The sequence below is a fragment of the Notamacropus eugenii genome, chromosome 2 (genome assembly GCF_028372415.1).
Source record: "Notamacropus eugenii isolate mMacEug1 chromosome 2, mMacEug1.pri_v2, whole genome shotgun sequence".
In the NCBI taxonomy this organism is placed as follows: Eukaryota; Metazoa; Chordata; class Mammalia; order Diprotodontia; family Macropodidae; genus Notamacropus; species Notamacropus eugenii.
In genome coordinates, this window is record NC_092873.1 from 342,268,556 (window position 1) to 342,291,581 (window position 23,026).

Consider the following 23,026-nt stretch of genomic DNA (forward strand, 5'->3'; position numbering starts at 1 on the left):
GTGACTTTGCACAGCCTTCCCTCACTTAAATCCAATTCACCTGCAACTCATAGCACCATCTTCCTGATGTCATGGTTGTCTTCGAGGATGAAAGACACAATAATCTGACTCACATTCTTTTCCACCCCAACCTCTTCTCCTGTCAGACCCTATAGCCTCCAAGTTCTTCAGTATCATTGACCCCCATGATCTGTAGTTACACATTCTACTTTGCTCCTACACAGTAATGGTCCTGCCTCAGACACTCTATCCCCATCCTTGCTCTACTGAATTTCACCTAGGTGTGTCACAATATTCCACCTATGGCACTGCATGACACATCACTCTTCTAATTCTCTGACAGTCCCTTCCTTTGGCTCTTTTTCTTCCCACCCCTAGTTGTAGGCTCTGCCTCAATATTCTTTCTTTCTCTTTCTAAGTTCTCTCTCGAATCACTCTTATCTGATTGCTTGCCTTCAACTAACACTGGACACAAATAGCCCCACCATAGGATTTTAGAACCTTAGCTTTCCTTCTAAGCTCCAGTCCCACCTTTCACCTCCAACTGGATGGCCCTCAAGCACAAGGGTTCTTTACCTGGGGTTAATATTTTAGTGAGTCTGTGGACTCAGGTGAGAAAAAAAATTACTCCATTACTTTCACTAACCTTTGGCTTCTTTTGTCATCATATGTATTTTATGCATTTAAAAGTGTTACCCCCAAAGGGTCCATGCCGGGGAGCTAGTAAACGTTTCCAGTTCTCCCAAAACATATAACACACTTTTAATTTTAATCTGTTATTGTTAACATTTTCTCCATCACTTTCTTAAGTCTAGAAACCAACAAAATGATAATCAAGCTCCAATCTGTAGCATTTACTGATTTCTAAGGTATAAATAAATGCTTGTATTGAAAATTTAACAATTGGCTCTCTCAAGCTGGTTCATGCTGACTTTAGCACAAACCTGGGTCCATGTTACAAAAAAGGTTAAGGATCCTTGCTCTAGTACTTCCTAAAACAAAACTCATCTTCTCCCAACAAGCCAATTCTTCCTCAATATTTTCCCATTTCTGTTAACAACACCAGCCACACTGACCTGAAATCTGGTTGACTGATTGAACTCTTTCTTCTGTCCCTAGCTTCAAACAGGCACCCAATCATGCCAATTCTATCATTAGAATGTTTCTGGCATTGGCTCCCTCACTCTGTTCCTTTCCCACTGTTACCACTGTAGCTCACATCTTCCTTAGGTCTCCTGTAATAACAAGGGGTCTCCTTAACTCCATTCTAATCTATAAAGCGTTGACAGAATAACATTTCTCAGTTGTCATTTCCCAGTTCCTTAGCCTGACATTCCATGCCTGAAACAACCTTTCTGGCCTTATTTTCCTTTATATACAAGCCTCCCACTCCCACCAAATGGACCACCTGCTTTTTCTGTTCATACTGAATTTGCCTCACATTTTCTCATCTCTGTAGAGGTGTCAGTTTGTCAATTGCCTGAAATCCCTCTCCCCAATATTTTCCTATGGAAATCCTATTCATTTTTCAAGGCCTCATCCAAATGCCACCAATTCTCCCATTCCCCCAAGCAGATATAATTTCTCCTTCTATTCAACTCACATAATTCATTTTTTGTACTACATTTTGCCTCTTAATATTGTTTGTATATGTGTCATCTCTTCTACTGGACTATAAACTCTGTGAGAGGAAGGACTATGTCCTATTTATCCCCTCATGGAAACTGGCATAGTGCCTTTCATATAGTAAGCATGCATACTGGTGGCATGAATGGCTGATTCCCATCACCCTGTCCCTCCAGGACAGGATTCCCATAGCTTCACCCACCTCCTGGCTCCTGATACGTGTGTTGAGGTCATCCAGGGGGGCATTGCGGTTCAGGGGGGCACGGATCCAGCCCAGAATCTCATGTTCTATCTGGTTTAAGTCACCATCCAACTGAGTCAGCCGGGTCAGCAGCTTCTGGCCTTGGGGGTTGACTGAGGTAGTACCTGAGGGGGCTGGTAGAGAGGGTTAGGACAGACAAGGTTGGATGAATAAGAACTCAACTCCCAAGACTCCCTTCTCCCTACTCCACATCCCTCTCCCCTTCTCAAGGAACAGTCACCACTATGTGCAAAGTTATGAACAGAATCCTATATGTGGCATAATAAAGCATGGAAGGGATAAAGGAAAAAAGAGTCTCTGAGGAGAGAGGAATGTGGCCCCTTATCTGTGCCAATGTGATTGACACATCCCTAGCACAGCAGTCACCAGATTGTACAAATTAGTCCACAAAGAACAGAGAAGGGGAATAAAGTAGATGAGGGAGGAATTCCTGGTATGATTTTCAGATGTGGCTACTGTGGAAACTTGTTTTGCCTTACTACACATATTTGCTTCCAGAGTTGTGCTTTTCTTTTTTTTTTTTTTTCCCAATGGAAAGTGGGAGTGGGACAGTGAGGATCAATATAGGGAAAGGGTAGCAAAAGAAAAGTCATTGAAGTTTCTTTTTTTTTTAATTCAGAGAAAAGAAAGAAACAGAGACAAATAAGACAGCTAAGAAAGCTACAGCAGAACTTCATATAGACTTTTTTACAAAGCCAGCTATACTTAGTAGAGATCTAAAGTTTCATGCGCAACTCCCTTTTTGTATTCTATAATGTATATAGAAAATGTCCACTTTATTTGGTGATTATTGAGGGTAGACTAAAAATCAATTTTAAAAAAAGGCATGTAGGTGGTACAGTGGGTAGTAAGTTTCAATATATTGGTAAATGTCTAACAGCTAACTCTCTGAGAAAATAATATCACAACACACTTTGAAGTTTCACCTGCATTACAACATTTTCTCCATCACTTTCCTAAGTCTTCCTTAAATATCCTAAGAAATAATAAATCAGGCCCTGATTTGTAGTGTTTGGCAATTTCTGAGGCGTTAATGCTCACAATGAAAATTTAGCAATGGGCTCTCAAGGCGATGGGAGCTGACTCTAGCATATCTCTCTGGTGGTTCACTTGGCCTAAAGTCAGGAAATTTGTTGTTGAGTCATTTAGTCATGTCTGACTCTTTGTGACCAGAGCATGATAATATTGTCCATGGGATTTTCTTGGCCAAAGATACTGGAGGGGTTTTCCGTTTCCTTCTCCAGTGAATTAAGGCAAACAGAGATTAAATGCCTTGCCTAGGGTTCATATAGCTAGTAAGTTCATATTGCTAGAGGTCATATTTGAACTCAGGACTTTCTGGCCAGGCACAGAGCTCTATTTACTGAGCCTCCTGGGCAGAGATAAAGTGACTTGCCCAGGGTCACCCATCTAGTAAATGCCTGAGGTCAAATTTGAACTCCAGACCACAGCATTCCATCCACTGACCCACCTATAAAGTCAGGAAGACCTGAGTTCAAGTCCAGTCTCAGATACTATTAGCTATGTGACCTTGGGCAAGTCACTTTACTTCTGTTTGCCTCAGTTTCCTCATTTCTAAAATAAAAAATAGGGATAATAATAGCACCTGCATCCTAGGATGGCTATGAAGATAAAACGTGATAATATTTGTAAAAAATAATTTCAAATCTTAAAACACTCTAGAAATGCTAGAATCAAAAGAGTTAACTGTATGCTTGGAGTCAAGGGAGATGAATCTAAAGGAAGTCAAGATGTAGGTAAGTGAATTATGAGTAGTTTCCTGCTCGAGAGAGTCCAGGGTGTCATGGAAGCTGAGGGCTCTTGGCTAAACTAGAACCTGAGCTTTCATGTCCCTTAACCTCCTTCCTCTGCCAGAAGGTGGACCTAGTCCCCTAATGCCAAAGCTCTCCTCATGTTCTCATGTCCCACTGCAGTACCCAATGCCTTATGGTCTCCATACCTTGCTTGTTGGGCCTCACTAGCTCACTGGTACTGCTCATCAAACTGCGCTGGAGGTCCTTACAGCTCTGTTTCAGTGCCTGCAGCTCAGACTCTAGCCTGGGATGGGAAGGTAGATGAAAAGATAACTCCCCTGTTTCTCACCTTTTCTTTCCTCCCTCCTTCTTCATTGCCCTTGTGGGGGCTGTCAGGGGCCCACTTGCCACTCTCCAATGCTGATAAAACTATATCCTGTACCCGGGCAAACCCAAAGGAAGATGAAGAGAATTCGGGGTAGGCAAGCCTTTAGAGACCCAAGGAGCCCCTAGCTTGAGCCTGGTTTTGTGGGTCTGGAAAATGGTGCACCCAGCTGGCTGGCCAAAGGGAAGGGGCAGGGGGTGGGAAACAATGGGAAGTGTGGAGAGACTATTGGACATACACCATTGGACCCAGCATTGAGGGGCAGGGGAGGAAAGGTTAAAGGGAAGAGATTAGAATCTTTGCATCCCAAGAAGCTACCCTTCTGGACCATGGCCATACCTGCCGACCCTGGCCACACTATCCAGGTCAGGCGGGGGGATGCTGAAGCAGGCAGCAGGGACTCTCTTGGACTCCCCTGCAGGGCCTTCCACCACCCAGGTGTGGGGATCATGGTTATCCTTCAGGGTGTACTTCTCTCCCCTGAATAGTTGTACCTAGAAGGGGAAGAGATGCTTTTTGTTTTGTTTTGTTTTTTTAAGCAGGAATTCAAACTACAACCGCTGTCCCTGTCTTTGTACTGGTTGTACCTGGGATGCTCTGCCCTTTGCCTTTTCCCTTTATTTTCCCTGTTGAGACTCAGCTCAGATCCCACTCTGTGCAGGAGACCTTTCCTGGTCTGCCCCACTGCTGATGCCTTTCCCCTCAGATCATTTTTTCTCTCCTCTGACCAGAATTTGTAATGCCTTATTTTTCACATGCTGCCTCTCCCATGAGACTGTGAGATTCTTATCATGTTTTTGCCTTTCTTTGTATCCCTAGAACTTAGCACAATGCCTGGCACATAGTGAGGGCTTAAAAAATACTTGCTGGTTGACTGACTGAAGCTGTTGCAAAGTGCTAGGAGAACCCAGGATCTGAGTTCTGATGGAGGCTTTTATGGATTTAGTCTGACAAAGTCAAGTACCAGGTTATAGGTGGACCCCCTTCAACATGGTGCCTTCCTAAGGCTTCCTAGAGACTCTGGACCAACTCCTTGTGGGGGGTGCTAGAGCTGAGGGTAGTGAGGATACCAGGCACTCTTGGGCCTCCTACAGCAAGCTTTTCTCAATGCTTCTTAATTCTAATGCCTTTCCTCTGTTGATTATTTCTATTTATCAGGTATATAGACTCTACCTATTTGTTTTGCATGTTGTCTCCCAATTGGATTATGAGCTCCTTGAGAACAGGGACTATCATTTGCCTTCCTAGCATTTCACATGATGCCTGACATTCAGTAGGCACTTAATAAGTGCTTAGTGACTGACTGACAGGGTGTAAAGCCAGATGCCAACAACATTGCTCTTACATCACCAGAGTCCCAGTCGCAGATGCTGTCCACTTGGAAGGGCTTCACGAGATGGGTCCTTCGAAGAGGGAGGGGGGCAATCTCCTGGCCTCGCTTCTTCAGGTCCTTGATGGTCTTCTCCAATGTATTTAGCTCCCTTTCTTCAGCCTGTGGGAGCAAGGAAGGGAAAGGAAAGCGGAAGTTCTCAGGACAGGCTCAGGGAAGACTTGGACCAGAAGCCTTAGAACTTGGAGCTGGGCCTCCCTAGGACCTCCTCCCTACATGCCCCAAAGAAGGTCTATCAAAGACTGTTCCTCAAAGATGGCCTTCTTTCCCCATTTTCTTTGCTAATACATCTTCTGTGTGACCGTGGGTACCTTCCAAGGGTCCGTCTTCTGTCTCTATAATCTCTCATTCAACGCCCTCTTCAGCTTCTGTGGGGGTTCTATTCCCCTTGCTATGCCGATAGCTCCTAGCCTCTCTCCTGAGCTCCAACACCATAACACAAACTACCTGTTGGATATCTCTAAATGGATGTTCCATAGGCATTAGTCTCCCTCTCTAATTCGCCCTTTTTAAACACCTGCCAAAGTGATTTTCCTAAAACTCAGGTTGGACCATGTCACCCTCCTTCTTTCTCCTTCCCTTCCCAATAAACATTAGTGGCTCTCTGTTACCTCTGGGATGAAGAATAAAATTCTATGTTTGGTATTTTCATCTTTTCACAACCAGGGCCCCTTCCTGTCTTTCCAGTCTTTTTATATATTACTCCCCTCTCCACAGGGGACAGCAAGGTGGCACAATGGATACATTGCCAAGTCTGGAGTCAGGGAGACCTGAGTCCAAATCTGGTCTCAGACACTTACTAGCTGTGTGACCTTGAACAAGTCACTTAAGCCCTGTTTGCCTCAGTTTCCTCATCTGTAAAAGGAAACAGCAAATCACTCCAATATCTTTGCCAAGAAAACCTGAAATGAGGTCAGGAAGAGTTGGACGCGACTGAAAATGATTGAATGCTGGCACTCCCAATAAGTCCTCCACCCACTCTATGATCCAAAAGAGCCTCCTTTCCCTTTCTCACCCAGTTCTTCATCTCCCATTTCTGTGCCTTTGTATTGGCTGTCCCTCGTACCTGGCACGCATTCCCTCCTTAATTTCACCTCTTGGGATCAATGGCTTTCTTTAAGTCAGCACAAATGCCATCTTCTACATGAAACCTTTCCTGATCCCTCCCCAGAACTGCCAGTGAGTGCTCTCCCTTTCCAATTGGTATATATTATGGATACGTTGGCTTCCTCTTTAGAAGGTAAGCTTTTTGAGGGCAGGGACTATCTCTTTTTTGTATCTCCAGTGCGTAGCATACTGTCTTTAACAGAATAAATGCTTAATAAATGCGTATTGATGGATTATAGATTCCCACCCTTCCCCCCAGAGCCTCACTACCATTCTAGGTTTGTTGTAATCAGCTAGGTCAGTCATGTTACATTCTTTTAGTAGCTGGGGCTGAGTTGGAGGGTGTGTATTTGTGTGTGTGTGTTTGTGTATGTATGTGGGTATGTGGGTATATGTGTGTATTTGTGTGTATATATGTATGTGTGTTTATGTATATGGATGTGTGGGTATGTATGTGGGGGGTATGGGTGTGTATGTGAGTGTGGGTGTGTGTATGTGGGTGTGTTTGAGTATGTATGTGTGTACGTGGGTATAGTGGGTATAGGTGGGTGTGTATGTATATGTGTGTAGATATGCGTGTGTATGGTTATGTACGTGTAGGTCTAGGTGTGTATGTGTGTGGGAGGGTATGTGTATGTGTATGCACACTGGGCTGAACAGAGTGAAGGACGGTGATATAACGCTGATGCTTGGGAGGGCAATTTTATTTACTCTCTGTGGTAGTTAGGCAAAGCAGCCAATTCTGACCTTGGACAAATCCTTTCCCCCTCTTTGGGCCTTACTTCTCTCTTATATAAAATAAGGGAGGTTGGTTAGTTTCCCTCTGGAGTCTGACATCTCTGACATCCTCTGGTTATCTCATGCTGGGGAGCTGGTATACAGGGTGAGGACAGGATGGCTTTCTGTCTCTGGTGTCGAAAGGGGTGTGGCTGGGAATTATCTTACCTCCAACTGCCGGAGCAGGTCTGGCATTGCTCCAGGAGGATCTCCATGGGTAGGGTGGTACTTAGTGTTCAGGTCTGAGCTCAGTTTCTTCAGCTTCTGGTTGACAGCATCCAAATTATCTTGAAACTGTGGGTTGCCCAGAAGGTTGTCAACTCCCAGGGTCTTTGAGGTCCTTCTCTACACCACCCACCAAGGGCTATAACCTCTCTGGAAGGCTTAAGACCATCCAGGGCTCAGAGTAACAGACAACTCACCCCCCAGCAAAAAAATAGAAAACTTTTTTTCTCTTCACATCCTATCTAGCTTATAAAAATATATCCTCAAACCTCAATTCATGGGAACCCTCAAAAATGTGTTTCATTTAATTTTCTTGAGTGACTGAGAGTCAGCCAAAAGTTGCTTCGTGTTTCAATGTCATTGAGAATCTTTCTAAAGTACATGAGGAATAAACATAAAAATGTAACCTCTCAAAATCAAAGAGAGAAAAAAGCTAAAAAAATGCATGAGAGCATCCTTGCTATAATCCTCATTGGTATCAGGAGAGGATTGGTAATAGGCCACTAAAAGTAGCTGGGTAGTCTAGTCCAGTGGACAGAGCACCAGGCCTGGAATCAGGAAGACCTGAGTTCAAATTCAGCCTCAGACACTTACTAGCTGTGTGACCCTGGGCAAATCACTTACCTTCTGTATAAAATGGGGATCATAATAGTACCTACCTCCTAGGGTTATTGTGAGGAAAAAGTGTGATAATGTTTGCTGAGCACTCAGCATAGCGCAAGGCATACAGTAAGCATCTATTTGATGCTTGTTCCTTCCCCCCAAACTATACAACCTCAAAGGTCACAGATGTAATTTTCTATGGTTCTAGTGAATGAATGAAATCTGCTGACTCTCCCTAATGACTTGTGGTCTGCCAAGTGTCATCACACTAATGATCTTGGTCACAAGATCTATATTAACCCCCAACAGGACGTACTCTGGAAAGATCTCTGTTTGGGCATAGGTCGAAGAGGAACAGCACCCACACCCGTGCTTTCATCCTTGTAGGGAACTTGCAGAGTGGAAGCTCCCTCCATCCCTACAGACTGGCTACTCTGTTTAAGGCCTCCGGAAAGTGAGTATCTTACCAATGACACAATCAATATTTGTTAGAGAAAAGAGTTGAATGAAGGTCTTTCTGATCGTCAAGGTCAGCCCTTCACCCACTGAGCTACTCTATGGCCCTGGAAACTTGCTTTTTAAAAAATCAATGACTCTTTCCCTCATCTTGTTTTTTTGTGACTGCTGCCGCTCTCAGAGGGAAGGATAGCAAACAAAAAATTATGGCAACAGACGACTCCTCCTTAATTGTGGTTTAAGTTTTGCTTCATGATGTCTAATTTTTGACTTGGAAATTTTTTTTTACTTTAATGATTTTAAATTCCATGATCCTCATGTTCACATTAAATCCATTTTGTTTGCAAGTAAAATTTTAAAAAAATTTCTAATTGTTGGGTTTTTTTTCAGTGATCAAATGGTATCCCCGAGTTGTCTCTTTGCTACCTACCCTCCCAAAGCCAAGCTAGGGTCCTTACCCTGCGGTAGTCTTCCACGCATTGCAGCTGGCTCTCCTGGCAGATGCATAGGTTGAGGAAGTTCTGCCATTCAGTTTTCAGGGCCTCCTGGTGAGCCTGGAGACACACACTGAGCATTAGAACCCCATGGCTGCACCATTCCTCTGATTCTGCCTCTCATTAAAGCAGGGTTCTTTTTTAGGTTTTTAATAACATTTTATTTTTATAATGACATGTAAAGACAAATTCTAACATTTGTTTACAAATTTTGGGTTCCAAGTATTCTCCCTTCCTCTATCCCTCCCTCTCCCTAAGATGGTAAACAATCTGATACAGGTTATATAGGTGTGATCATGTATAACATATTTCCATATTGGTCATGTTGTTAAAGAAAAAGTAAGTTAAAAAAAAAAACATGGAAAAAATAGAATTGTAGTCCTGAAACTCTGAGGTACCACATCACACCTGTCAGATTGGCTAACATGACAAAACAGGGAGATGATAAATCTTGGAGAAGATGTGGGAGAGTTGGAACACTAATTCTTTGTTGGTGGAGCTGTGAGTTGATCCAACCATTCTGGAGAGCAATTTGGAACTATGCCCAAAGGGCTATAACAGTGTGCATACCCTTTCACTCAGCAATACCTCTTCTAGGGCTGTATCCCAAAGAGATCATAAAAAATGAGAAAGGGTCCCACATGTATAAAAATATTTATAGCAGTCCTCTTTGTGGTGACCAAGAACTGGAAATCAAAGGGATGCCCATCAATTGGTGAATGACTGAACAAGATGTGGTATATGAATGTAATGGAATACTATAGTGCTATAAGAAATTATGAACAGGAAGACTTCAGAGAGACCTGGAAAGATTTATATGAACTGATGCTGAGTGAAAGGAGCAGAACCAGGAGAACTTTGTACACAGCAACAACCACAGTGTGTGAGAAATTTTTCTGGTAGACTTAACCCTTCACAGCAATGCAAGGACCTAAAAAAATTCCCAATGGACTCTTGAGGCAAAATGCCTTCCACATCCAGAGGAAGAACTATGGAATTGGATTGCAGAATGAATTAGACTATTTTCTCTTGTGTTTTGTTTTATTTTGGCTTTTTTCATGGTTTCTCCCATTCATTTTAATTCTTCTATGCAATGTGACTAAGGTGAAAATGTATCTAGTAAGAGTGTATGTGTAGAACCTATATAAGATTGCATGCCGTCTCAGGGAAAGAGGGAAGGCAAGAAAATTTAAGATTTATGGAAGTGATTGTAGAAAACTGAAAACAAATAAATTAATTTTTTAAAAATGGGAAAAGGATCCACATGTACTAAAATATTTATAGCAGCTCTTTTTGTAGTGGCCAAGAACTGGAAATTGAAGGGATGCCCATCAATTGGGGAATGGCTGAATAAGTTGTGGTATATGAATATAATGGAATACCAATGTGCTATAAGAAATGATGGGCAGGCATATTTCAGAAAAACCTGGAAAGACTTATATGAACTGATGCTGAATGAGGGAAGCAGAACCAAGAGAACATTCCAAACAGTTACAGCCACATTGTGTGATGAGTAACTGATAGACTTGGCTCTTCTCAGCAATGTAAAGATTTATGACAACTCCAAAAGACTCATGATGGAAAACACTATCCACATCCAGAGAAAGAATTGCAGAGTATGAATACAGATCAAAGGATACTATTTGCTCTCTCTCTTTTTTGTTTTGTTTCTTCTTTCTCATGGTTCATTCCAGTGGTTATAATTCTTCTTTACAACATGACTAAAGTGAAAATATGTATAATATGAATGTATATGTAGAGCCTTTATCGGATTGCATGCTGTCTTAGGGAGCGGGAGGGGGAGAAAATTTAACACTCAAAAACCTGTGGAACTGAATTTTGTAAACTAAAAAAAATAAATAAAATTTAAAAATAAAATGTTAAGCAGTCAAGAAAAAAATAAAGAGTCTTAAAGGAAAAGCTAAATTTCAGTTAGAGGTGAATGAAAATAAAGATTTAATATTTTTCCCATTTAAGTTCACAAATGCTCTGAAATCTATCCATAGACCCCTTGGAGGTCCACAGACTTCAGGAGAACCCCTAGATTTCATTGCACCCTTTTTCTACTTCTCCCTTTGTCTGACTACCTGCCCTTTCTACAGACTTACCAAATACAGTCCAGATTCCCTCAGCTGGCATTCAAGATCCCTTACGAGGTAGCTCCAATCTATCCTTGCAGTATTATATATTGTACCATTGCGCTTCGTTTCCCTCTGTGCTCTTTTCCTTCCCATATGTTTTTGCTTGTGCTGTTCTCCATTTTTGGAATGCTCTTCCATCCCCATCCATTGAGATCTTACCCTATCTTTCAATGACCAGATGTGTGGAAGGTGCAAAGAGGCAAATTTAGGCTTGACATCAGGAAAGACTTCCTAAGCATCAAAGTTATGGTCTGCCTCAAGAGGCGATGGGGATCCCAGGTCTCTTATAAGAGGGATTCCTTTGTGTATGCAAATGACTGAGGTCCCTTCTCATCCTCAAATTCTGTGATTCTGTGTTGGATCAAAGGCCACCTCCATGAAGGTGCCAAACTACCCCCACCTGACCTCTGCCTCCAGATGGAAAGAATTGCTCCCTCCTAAGTCCTCACATGGTACTTTATACCTATGTAGCTCCCTTTACCTAAGGCTTCAGTGTGGGATGGAAATCACCACTGTATTCTGATCCAAGGACCCTTGGGGAGTTGTGACTGCTCAGGAAAAACATGATACTCCTCCCCTTTCAGGGGCAGCTAGGTGGCACAATGGATAGAGCACCAGGCCTGGGGAAGACTTGAGTCTAGTCTCAGACACTAGCTGTGTGATCCTGGGCAAATCACTTAACCCTGTCTGCCTCAGTTTCCTCATCTGTTAAATGAGCTGGAGAAGAAAATGGCAAACCACTCTAGTATCTCTGCCAACCCACATGGCGGTCAGGAAGAGTTGGACAGGACTGAAAAAACAGGTGAATAATAACAATGTTCTCGTTTTTTCTCCCAGGCTAGATTACTATTTCTCCCTTTAGACTGTGAGTTCCTTCAGGACAAGAGCTGTTTTGCCTTTCAAATATTTCCACAAATATATAAATATATGCACACATATGTTATATATGTATGTATATATGCATTTGTGCATGTGTATGTCCATATATGTGTATATACACACACATACACACACACATATATATATCTCCACTACTTATCCACGCACATTGTAAGGGCTTGTTGATTGATTTTAAACTTAAGGTCAGAGACCTAGTTTGATTTTATCTTATTTATTTTATCCTCTATTATTATATTATATCATAATATTATATTGCATCATTATAGTATTTGTTTTATCATCTATTGCCAAACATGGCACTTTGGATGTAGTAGGTGCTTATTAAATGCTTGTTGAATTTTCCTGTCCCACTGTGTCTGCTGGTCTCTGTCTCTCATTCACCCACTCACTTATCTATTCTTTCCTCCAACTTCTCTTTCTAAGATGAGCCTCTTCTCAGGCCTTTTTGGGAAGCCATGGTGAGTCTCCCTAACACTAAGTCCACATTTCGAGGAACCCGCTGGGGACCTGGAAATGAAGAGGCAAAGGATGGAAGGTGAGTAGCCTGTCCTTGGGGTCCATGAGATGTGCTTCCTACCTGGATGGGCCCCACAGCTGGATGCTTGAGCTCCACCATACGCTCCCCATCATCCTCTAGCTGGTTTATGCACTGCTCCTGGATCAGTAGTTCTTGGTTCTTGAAGTGCTAGAGGGTGAACAGGGTAGATGAGAGGAAAGGGGGAGGGAGTGTCACCTATCGAGGATAGGGCTGAATCCCTTAGGATAATGGCATTGGGATAACTGACCTACAACTTGGTCTCCTCTTTGTCCCTACCCACATCCTCCAATTTTCCCAAATTCAGTGATGAGCAAGGAAGTCCCTGACCCATAATCATAACTAGGGTGGGGTGACTGGCGTTCTCTCCCAGAGTTCTAAAATCTGAGAGATGCTAAGAATATTTTTGGGCCTTTCAACAGCATAGAAACAACAAATCAGAGTATAATAAGCTCCTTGAGGATAGCTCCTTTTGTATGCTGAACACCTAAGATAGTTCTTGGCGCCTAGTAGATGATTAATAAATATGCTGAGACTGATGATTAGAACTGAATTAGAAAGATACCTACTTAGAATGGAAAACTTTATCAGATGGCAGTTTTCCCTTCTAAGGCTGGTCCTGGTAAGTTCTTCTCTAGCCCATTCCTGAGCTCCCACCCTACCAAGGAGGCCACCCCTTTAAGGTATCCTGGGTACATGGAACTTCACAGTGTTCTTGGGGATACCTCTCCCTCTATCCCCAAATGAATTGAGGTTCCCTTTGGTGTGACTCATTCCAGGCATGTTTTGTAAAAAATAAATCCTTAGGTGTAAAAATTGCTAGAGATGGTTTGTGTCTAACCTCATATTCTTGGCGCACCCCAATGGGGTCAGCCATATTATCACTCCAGTCCTGCTGAAGAATGCGACGCTGCTGTTCAGCCAAGGTATTGAGCTGCCGGGTACAATTCTGCAGGTGGGTGTAGAGGCTGCCTAGGCTCTGCCCACGCCATGTGGCTGCCTTCTGTGCTCAGGAATAAAGAAGCCCCCATTGAGGACAAAAAAGTGGAGATTCAAAGAAATAGACACATATAAAGAGAGACAGAGATAATTAAAAGACATTGTCAGATTTGGGGCCCACATTGATCTGTTACCCCACAATCTCATTTTGATTTCAGGTAGACCTTTACCCTCTACTCCTTACTGCCAGCTGTCTGTTGTCCAGCCCAGCTCAGCCCCTTGATCTACCACCAATCTCAAGAGTGACCCCTGTTACCAGAGCTTCCCCAATAACCCTTGCTCTGTTCCTCCACCAGGGAGTATTCCTGTCTCACCAGTAGGTCTCGGTATTGATTCTTGATGGCTGCAGCATCCTGAGGTTAGCAGGGTGAAGAAAGAGATAAGGGAAATTATTGAGAAGCTAGCTCTGGGACAGTGGGGGTGGTAAACAGGGGTTTTATCTGCTTGAGGTCTCTCAGTGCCCTGATCGTCTGAGAAGTATTCTCTAACCTAGGATCTCCTGTTCTTACCCACATGGCAATATCTCAAGGAGATGCCTCCCAGTTTTCTAGAACTTTACCATGTGAGATCTCAAAGATGTCTGGTGGGGCAGTTAGGTAGTACAGTGGATGGAGCACTGGCCATGGAATCAGGAAGACCTGAGTTCAAATTTGGCCTCATACACTTGACACTTACTGTGTAACCTTGGGCAAGTCACTTAACCCTGATTACCTTAAAAAAAAAGATGTCTGATACCCAGAGGACACAGGATTATTGAGCTAGAGCCTACAGGAACCTTAAAAGCCATCAAGTTCAACCCCCTCATTTTAGAGTTGAGGGAACTGAGGTACATTGAGGTTAAGTGACATGCCCAGGGTCACACAGCTCATAATTACTTGAGATGGGAGGTGAACCCATAGTCTTCATTCCCCATTTGCTACACCATGCTGCTTCAAGTCGTCTCTGAATGGGGGAAGATGGCACAGGGGAGGAAGGCATCAGACTTCCGTTTGTCATAGAATGCTTCATTCCCATCTTGGGCAGGGTAGGTGGGTGATGGGTGCATGGGGAGATGGAATGCAACCCTGAAGACTGGACCAGAAAGTTGGAGGGAGGATTCTGGGAAGACAGGCTCACTCACCGGGCCACTGAAGCAGCGAAGCTGCTGTCCATAAGCTTCAATCTCCCTTTGCAAGATGTTGTGTTCAGCGATTTGCTGCTCCAGTTCTGGCATGCCTGAGCCATATTGCCCCTCACAGACCTGTTTCTAGAGACAGAAGCAGGAGCTAGCATTCAGACAGAGCCCAGGGAAGAGCTGATTGTGAGGTCCCTTCCAATCAGGGCTTTCTAGCTCTTCTTCCCTCCTGATGGTGGAAGAACACTTGGATTTTAGTTACTCAAAGTGTCTGAAATTCACATCTCTCCTCTCTTTGATTTCCACTAACATGGAGGATGATAAAGGAAAAAATAGCTAGACTTGAAGGGGCGGCTATCCCAGGCAGATCACCTAGAGTGTTTCAGAAAGAAAATAGAAACAACAGTTACAGCCTGGAAACTGAGGGTTTGGTCATTGGGAAGATGGAGGCCAGCCTGGGAAAGCCAGGTTGTTGTCTACAGCAGGGTTGTCTCCCATTTCTGCCAAAGGCACTAGAGTTCTTCCTGTTAACCAGGCATGGAGGCTTGGATCATTGGCAAAGAGCTGGAAGAGACCTTCGAGATGATCTAGTCCAGTCCTCTCAATTTACAGGTGTGGAAACTCAGGCCCAGAGGAGCTAAATGACCTGATCCCATAGAGGTAATAGAGCCAGGATTCAAACCCAACCCTTTGACTCATCTTTGACCCTCTTTTTTCCTTCATCCACATTCAATGAGTCACAAACTCCCATAAAATGAGATAATATTTGTTAAGTGCTCAACTGAGCCTTCATAAAAATGGAAATCATGATACTTATACTTCCTACCTCACATGACTCTTGTGAAGTGTTTTGTAAGCCTTAAAATGCTATTTAAATTGTGAATTATTATTACAGTAGTAGAATTATGACAGAACACTGGAGCCTGGAACCCAACCAACAGATGTTTACCCAGTTCCACGGCCAGCAAATTTGCAGCTCCTGCCCCCCCCTCCCCAGGCTCTTTCTCCTAAGGCCAGGACCTTCTTCCTCTGCTATGTCTCACAGGATCATAGGGGCATAGATTTGGGGCTGGAGGGGACATTAGAGTCTGACCCTTTCATTTTATAGATGAGGAAATTGAGGCGCAGAGAGGTTGTCATTTGTCACAACTAGTACATATCTAAGGCATGGTTTGAACCTGTTTTCCTAATTCCAAGTTCATTATCCCACTTTAACTTCCTGTATTTCCTGTATTCTTATCTCAGTTCATCTCAACCTGTCTTGCCTCCAGTCCCTTTCCTTCTCTACTCTACTTTTCGACTCTCTTTCTTTGTGCTCATAGAAATCTGGCTATCTGGAATCCACTGAATCCTTGGTCACCTCCAGGGCTAACTTTTTGCCATGTCCTCAGATACAAAATGAGCCAGGAGAACGAGTTGGCATGTCCTACTGTCAATTCCATATTCTCCCTCTGCCCCATCCTTTTACAGATACTTCCTAATGGTGGACTTCAGCCATCTATATCATCCAGTCCAAGTCTTAGATGCTATGATCCACCAGCTTTTAAGTCACTACATTCTCCTTTTTCAAGGAATTCAATCTTTCCACCCCAATTCTTCCTCCTCATGCTTGAGGACTTTAATATACATTACTTTTTTTTCCCAGTTCATCAGCCTCCTTGGCTTCTATCACCTATATATTCATTCTGCCTCATTCATCCACAAGGAACAATTATACCGTAGATTTCACCGTTACTGATAACTATGTTGCCTCCACTATTCAGAACTCTGAAATTTCCTTTTCTCTTCATATTCCTTTCATTTCTCCCCTCTGCTTCATGCATCTTCAACCTTTCTTTGACCTCACTCTAACCTTCCATTCTCTTCCAATTTAGGGTCCAGCCTCTTTTTCCTCTTTTACTAGCATTGATCCTACTGTTAAACAACTCAATTCTGTACTAATTTCTGCCTTTCATTCTATTGTCCCCATGTCTTGAAAAACCTCAGCTTTGCATTAGCATGTTGTTGGGGTTGAGTTATGTCCTACTCTTTGAGACCCCACTTGGGATTTTCTTGGCAAAGATATTGGAATGGTTTGCCATTTCTTTCTCCAACTCATTTTACAAATAAGGAAACTGAGGCAAACAAGGTTAAAAGACTTATCCAGGGTCACTCAACTAGTAAGTGTTTGAGGCCAGACTTGAACTCAGGAAGATAAGTCTTCCTGACTCCAGGTCCAGAACTCTATCCACTGGGTCATCCAGTTGGATTGGCATACCCACCCAACTACCCACACCCCTACATGCTTTAGGATCGTAGCTTGTAGAGCTGAAAGGGACATTAGTTAATCATGGTATAAATGAGAAAACCAAAATTGGAGAGGGGGGGATCTTTGCCCAAGGTCAACTAGGGAGCCAATGGCAGGGTCTATATTTAGAACCCAGGTCTTCTGATTCCAAAACCAGCACTTTTCCCATTATATCACCCTGTTTCCTCATTTAACAATATCCTCCGGGGGTGACTATTCAACAGTTATAAGTATACCCAACTACACAGTCTACATTTCACCATTTTGTCCACATGAATACCTTAAAGGGTTTTATCAAATGCCTTGTTAAATTCAAATTAAATAGTTAACTTGGCATTACAAGTTCTTAGTGAACCCATGGTTGGTCTTTTTGATCACCTTTTTTTTCCTAAAGGCTCAGAAACCATAGGTTTAATAATTCACTCTAGAATTCACTGGGCAGTTAGGTGGCACAGTGGATAGAGTGTGGAATCAGAAAGATTCTTCTTCATGAGTTCAAATCCAACCTCAGAAACTTATTAGAAGTATGACCCTAAAAGTCACTTAACCTGGTCTACCTCAGTTTTCTCATTTGTAAAATGAGTTGGAGAAGGAAATGGCAAACCATTCCAGTATCTTTGCCAAGAAAACCCCAAATGGGGTCACAAAGGGTCTAACAATGACAAAGGCAGGACTTGTTTTTGGATCTTTCAGACTCCATATCCAGAGATTCATCTACTGAGTCACATAGCAACTTCTAAGTCATTCATATGTAGATGATAATCGAATGAATGAGATATCCCAAAAACATTAGATTGTAAGCCCCTTGAGCACAGGGGCTGTGTTTTGACTCTTTGTAGCGCTTATAAGGTACAGTGCCTGGTGCATAGTAGGCAGTTAATAAATACTTATTGACTATTGACTGACCATGCAATGTGAATCTATGTTGTTGTCATTTGTCTTTTGTTTTGGAAGAGGATCATGGCATCAGAAAGGTGATGCGATGATTTGCAAGTAAATTGGATTTAAGTGAGGAAGGGCCATGCAAAGTCACCAGCCTCAGTCTCCCCTCTGGAGCCATCTGGGTCCAGTGGCAAGATATAAATCAGGACAACTGGAGATGGCCCCTGTGAATAAAGAAAAATCTTGGGAATTACCCAAAATTAGGGTTAGAGGGGAGAAAAAGGAACCAGCAAAGGATATCTAGAAAGAAGGGTCAGAGGACTAAGAGAAGAATTTAAATAGTTGAATATTACAGAAGCTGTGAGAGAGTTAATAGAATAATTGATTAAACTGAAAATTTGAACAAGACCTGTATACATTGCATTTATTGGGGGCAGCACTCTATAGTGGGTCGAGTAGTGGATTTGGAGTCAGGAAAACTTGGGTTCCAATCCTGCATTTAAATACTTACTAACAGCATGATTCTGGACAAGTTAACTGCTCTGTGCCTCAGTTTCCTCATTTGTAAAATGGGAGTTGAGCTCAATGGGCTCTAAAGCCCCTCTTAGCTGTAGATTTATGATTCCATCACCTAAAGAGGTAATCTTTCCATATTCCACTGTTATAGCCCAGTAGGTGATGTCCCTGGGGTATTTATGAAATTTTAAACCAGCCCACTGCCCATTTACTTCATCTATTACACCCAAAGAGTGCGAGAGTCAGTTCCATCCAATTCAGAGAGTTGACTGTTAAATTTCCAGTGTGAGCATTTACACCTTGGAAATTGGTAAACACTACAAATCAGATCTTGATTTATTGTTTTGTTAATTGTCTATACCAGGAGTGGGGAACCTGTGCCACACTTGAGGATCTAGAGGGCCACATGTGGGTTTGAGTCTGCAAGTTCCCCATCCCTGGTCTAAACTAAGAAAGTGATGGAAAATGCAATTAAACTTAAAAATGTGCTATGCATCCTTTTCCCCTCTCCCCCTCCACCTCCCAATCCACTTGTTGTTAGACATTTGGCAGCACACCCTCCCACACCTGACCCAAAGTAAGAAACTCATTTACAACAAGAGGCTTTCCTCATTCCAGCTCCCTGATTCTAAATAGTATTGCAAGAAGTCACACAAGACCCCAATTGACAAATGGTCAAAGAATATGAACAGCCAGTTTTCAGAGAAAGAAATTAAAGCTATGGATAATCATATGAAAAAATGTTCTAAAGGACTATTGATTAGAGAAATGCAAATTAAAGCAACACCTCACACCTATCAGATTGGCAATATGATAGAAAAGGAAAATGATAAATGCTGGAGAAGATGTAGGAAAATTGGAACATTAATACATTGTTGGTGGAGTTGTAAACTGATTCAACCATTCTGGAGAGCAATTTGGAACTATGCCCAAAGGACAACCAAACTGTGTATACCCTTTGATCCAGCAATATCACTACTAGGTAAGTATCCCAAAGAAATCATAAAAAAGGGAGAAGGATCCACATGTATGAAAATATTTATAGCAACTCTTTTTGTAGTGGCAAAGAATTGGAAAATTGAGGGGATGTTCGTCAACTGGGGAAAGGCTGAACAAGTTGTGGTATAAGAATGTAATGGAATATTATTGTGCTATGAGAAATGATGAACAGGCAGACTTCAGAACAACCTTATATGAACTGATGCTGAGTGAAGTGAGCAGAACCAGGAGAATGGTAACAGTAACACTGTGCGATCATTAACTATGATAGACCTAGCTCTTCTCAGCAATACACTGGTACAAGACAGCTCCAAAAGGTTCATGATTGAAAATGCTATCCACATCCAGAGAAAGAACTGTGGAGTCTGAATGCAGATCAAAGCACACTGTTTTCATTTCTTTTCTTTCTCATAATTTTTTCCTTTTGTTCTGATTCTTCTTTCACAAGAAGACTAATGTGGGAATATGTTTAATATGATTATACATGTATAACCTATATTAAATAGATTGCTTGATGTCCTGGGGGAGGGGGAGGAGAGAGAGGGAGAAAAAATTTGGAACTCAAAATTTTACAAACATGAATTTTGAAAACTATCTTTATATATAATTAGAAAAAAATACTATTGAGGGGGAAAAAAAAGAAGTTACACAAGAGTGCTATGGGGTCCATTGCAAATATTTATTATCTAATCTCAACTGTATTGAGATTACTGTCATCGTTATACCTCATTCCTTCTTTCTAGATGGACTCGCACATTTCTATCACTGGCTATTCCAAATTTCTGCTTTTCTTTAGCCATTAGTGTCACCCTCTCCACCCCCTCACCAAATGTCTTCGTTACTATGAGACCATTTGCTTTGAGTTTCTTCTGCCCTACTTAAAAGCCTCATTGATATCTTCACCTATTCTCTCCTCCTTTACTCTGGTCTCCAAGGAACAGCAGCCCCTCTCCTTGCTAAGGTCAATCCCTCTACATGTACCCCATTTCTTATTCTTCCATCTGCTCCACCTATTATATCTCTGTCATCTTCAATCTACCAGTTTCATCTCCACAGCCCATAAACATGTTCAGATCGATCCCAGCATTAAAAATCCTTCACTTGATCCTGGCATCTCCTCAAGTTATTAAAGTATGTCTGTCTCCTTCCATTCACTGCAACACTCATAGGAAAAAATATCCTATGCTTGCTGCCACCATACTCTTTTTATTATTTATTTTTATTCTGAACTTAACAAACACCAAATTGAAAGGACACTTCTACATATATAGAGGAAAGAAGCAAGAAGATGGTACATGAAATTGCTAGGCAACTAGATGGCTTAGTAGATAGAGCGATGGACCTGGAAACAGGAAGACCTGAATTCAAATCTGCCCTTTAGACACTTACGAGCTGTGTGACCCTGGGCAAACCACTTAACCCTGTTTGCCTTGCTCCACTGGAGAAGGAAATGGGAAAGCACTCTAGTATCTTTGCCAAAAAACCCCATGGCCAGTATTAGCATTATATGGTCCACGGGGTCATGAAGAGTTGGACATGACTGAACAACAACATGAAACTACAGATTCAAATGACTATAGACTGTAAAGCTTGCTTTTCTTTATAAATATATAATAGATTCAGCCTTCAGGGCTGTCCTACTGGTCTGCAAAGGCAGCCCAGTGGCACATTGGATAGAGTTATGGAGCCTGGTGTCAGAAGACTCATCTCAGGGGCAGCTGTGTGGTGCAGTGGATAGAGCACGAGTCAGGAGGACCTGAGTTCAAATCTCACCTCAGACACTTGACACTCACTACCTGTGTGACCTTGGGCAAGTCACTTAACCCCAACTGCCTCATCCTGGGTCATCTCCACTCATTCTGATGAGTATCTGGTCACTGGATTCAGATGGTTCTGGAGGAGAAGTGAGGCTGGTGACCTGCACAGCCCTCCCTCACTCAAAACAAAGTTGAGTGCGAGTCATGTCATCACTTCTTTGATGGTATGGTCTTCTTTGGCAACGAAGGATGAACACATACTGCATACTGGTCTGCTCTTCTTTCTGCCCTGCCTTCTGTTCTCCTCTTTGTATTAAAAAAAAAAAAGATTCCTTCCTTCCCCTTCTCACTTCTCCTGTCCTGTCTTTCTGTCTTCCCCAATTTTCTTCTCCCTTCCCTTCTCCTTCTCTCTCTTCTCCTTCTTTTTATTTATTTAAAACTTAAAAGATAAAAAAAACATTGCCATGTACAGACAAGAACATGAGAGGATTCAATATAAAACAATAAATTTCCATTTCAAGGATATAAGAATATAATATAATATAATATAAAATAATTTTGCTATAGATATAAAATAATATATCCATATTATATGTATGATATAACATAATACAATATATGATATAATGTATGTATGATTATAATATAATAGATTGTTATATTATAATATAACAAATATTGCACATTGTTTTCAAAGCTGCGCAGCTTTTCTTTGCTTTCTTATAGGTTTTCTTTTGTTCTCTGCTGAGTTTTTTAAATTAATTAATTAATTAATTGATCTCCTCTTCTTCTCCATCCCTATCCATATTTCCCCTCAATCTCTTACCTTGCTCTCCTCACACTGGAAAGACAAAAGAAAGAAAAACAAAGTTCTTTTTCACAAATATACATAGTAAAGCAAGATAAATTCTCATAACCCATTCACTTCTCAACTCCTTCTAGTCCAGCTGTAGATCCTTGATCTCCGAGGTTAGCAACAATCTTTTAACTGCTAAACCCGACTGCCTTTTCTCACCCTCCACCTTCTTGACCACTCAGAACTTTTTATACTCTTGTCTACTCCTTCCTCTTGGATACCCCTTTTCCCTTGACTCCAGCAACCCTATTCTCTCCAAGTTCTCCTCCCCTTCCCATGTCACTGCTCATTTTTCAGTCTCCTTTGCTAGATTATCATTCACCTCCTACCTCCTTAGTATGGCCATCTCTCCAGGCTCTGACCTAAACCACCTTTCCTTTTCTCATTATACTCTCTCAATGATTTCACCTGCTCCTCTGGGTTTAATTAATTAATTATTGTGTCAACAACTCCCAAATCTATATATCTAGCCCTAATTTCTCTTGTTAACTCCAGTTTTGAATTACCAATTTACCAGATGGATATCTTTTAGATATTTCGTTATTGTTGAGATGTTTCAGTTGTGTCCAACTCCATGACCAGATGTGAATCAAGAAGTCTTCACAGAGGAGGTAGCCTTTTTTGTTTAGTCGTTTCAGTCATGTCTGACTCTCTGTGATCCCATTTGGGGTTTTCTTGGCAAAGGTACTGGAGTAATTTGCCCTTTCATTCTCCAGTTCATTTTTTAACAGATGAGGCAACTCAAGCAAACAGGCCCAGGATCAGACAGCTAGTAAGTGTCTCAGGTGAGATTTGAACTCAGGAACACAAGTCTTCCTGACTCCAAGCCCATGTTGAATGTGAATATCCCATATTCAAAATCAGCATATCCATTATCAAACTTGCTTCTTCAGATGTCTCCTTTCTGCTAAGGTCACCAACGGCCAATTCATAACCTTGGAGTTGTCTTTCATCTCTCCCT

General features: G+C 42.1%; 1 protein-coding gene across 2 annotated transcripts in view; it reads right to left on the minus strand.

The window, feature by feature from the left end:
* The window catches only part of EVPL (envoplakin), a 42,091-nt gene that overhangs the window by 9,647 nt on the left and 9,418 nt on the right, over window positions 1-23,026 (minus strand). For both annotated transcript variants that reach the window (XM_072645742.1, XM_072645741.1), the window contains exons 5-14: window positions 14,775-14,900; window positions 13,969-14,007; window positions 13,497-13,658; window positions 12,698-12,805; window positions 9,044-9,139; window positions 7,470-7,595; window positions 5,373-5,519; window positions 4,367-4,521; window positions 3,849-3,946; window positions 1,829-2,001 (exon numbers count right to left, since the gene is read on the minus strand). In XM_072645742.1, coding sequence (XP_072501843.1) covers window positions 1,829-2,001; window positions 3,849-3,946; window positions 4,367-4,521; window positions 5,373-5,519; window positions 7,470-7,595; window positions 9,044-9,139; window positions 12,698-12,805; window positions 13,497-13,658; window positions 13,969-14,007; window positions 14,775-14,900 — 1,230 coding nt within the window. The remainder of the gene's footprint in view (window positions 1-1,828; window positions 2,002-3,848; window positions 3,947-4,366; window positions 4,522-5,372; window positions 5,520-7,469; window positions 7,596-9,043; window positions 9,140-12,697; window positions 12,806-13,496; window positions 13,659-13,968; window positions 14,008-14,774; window positions 14,901-23,026) is intronic.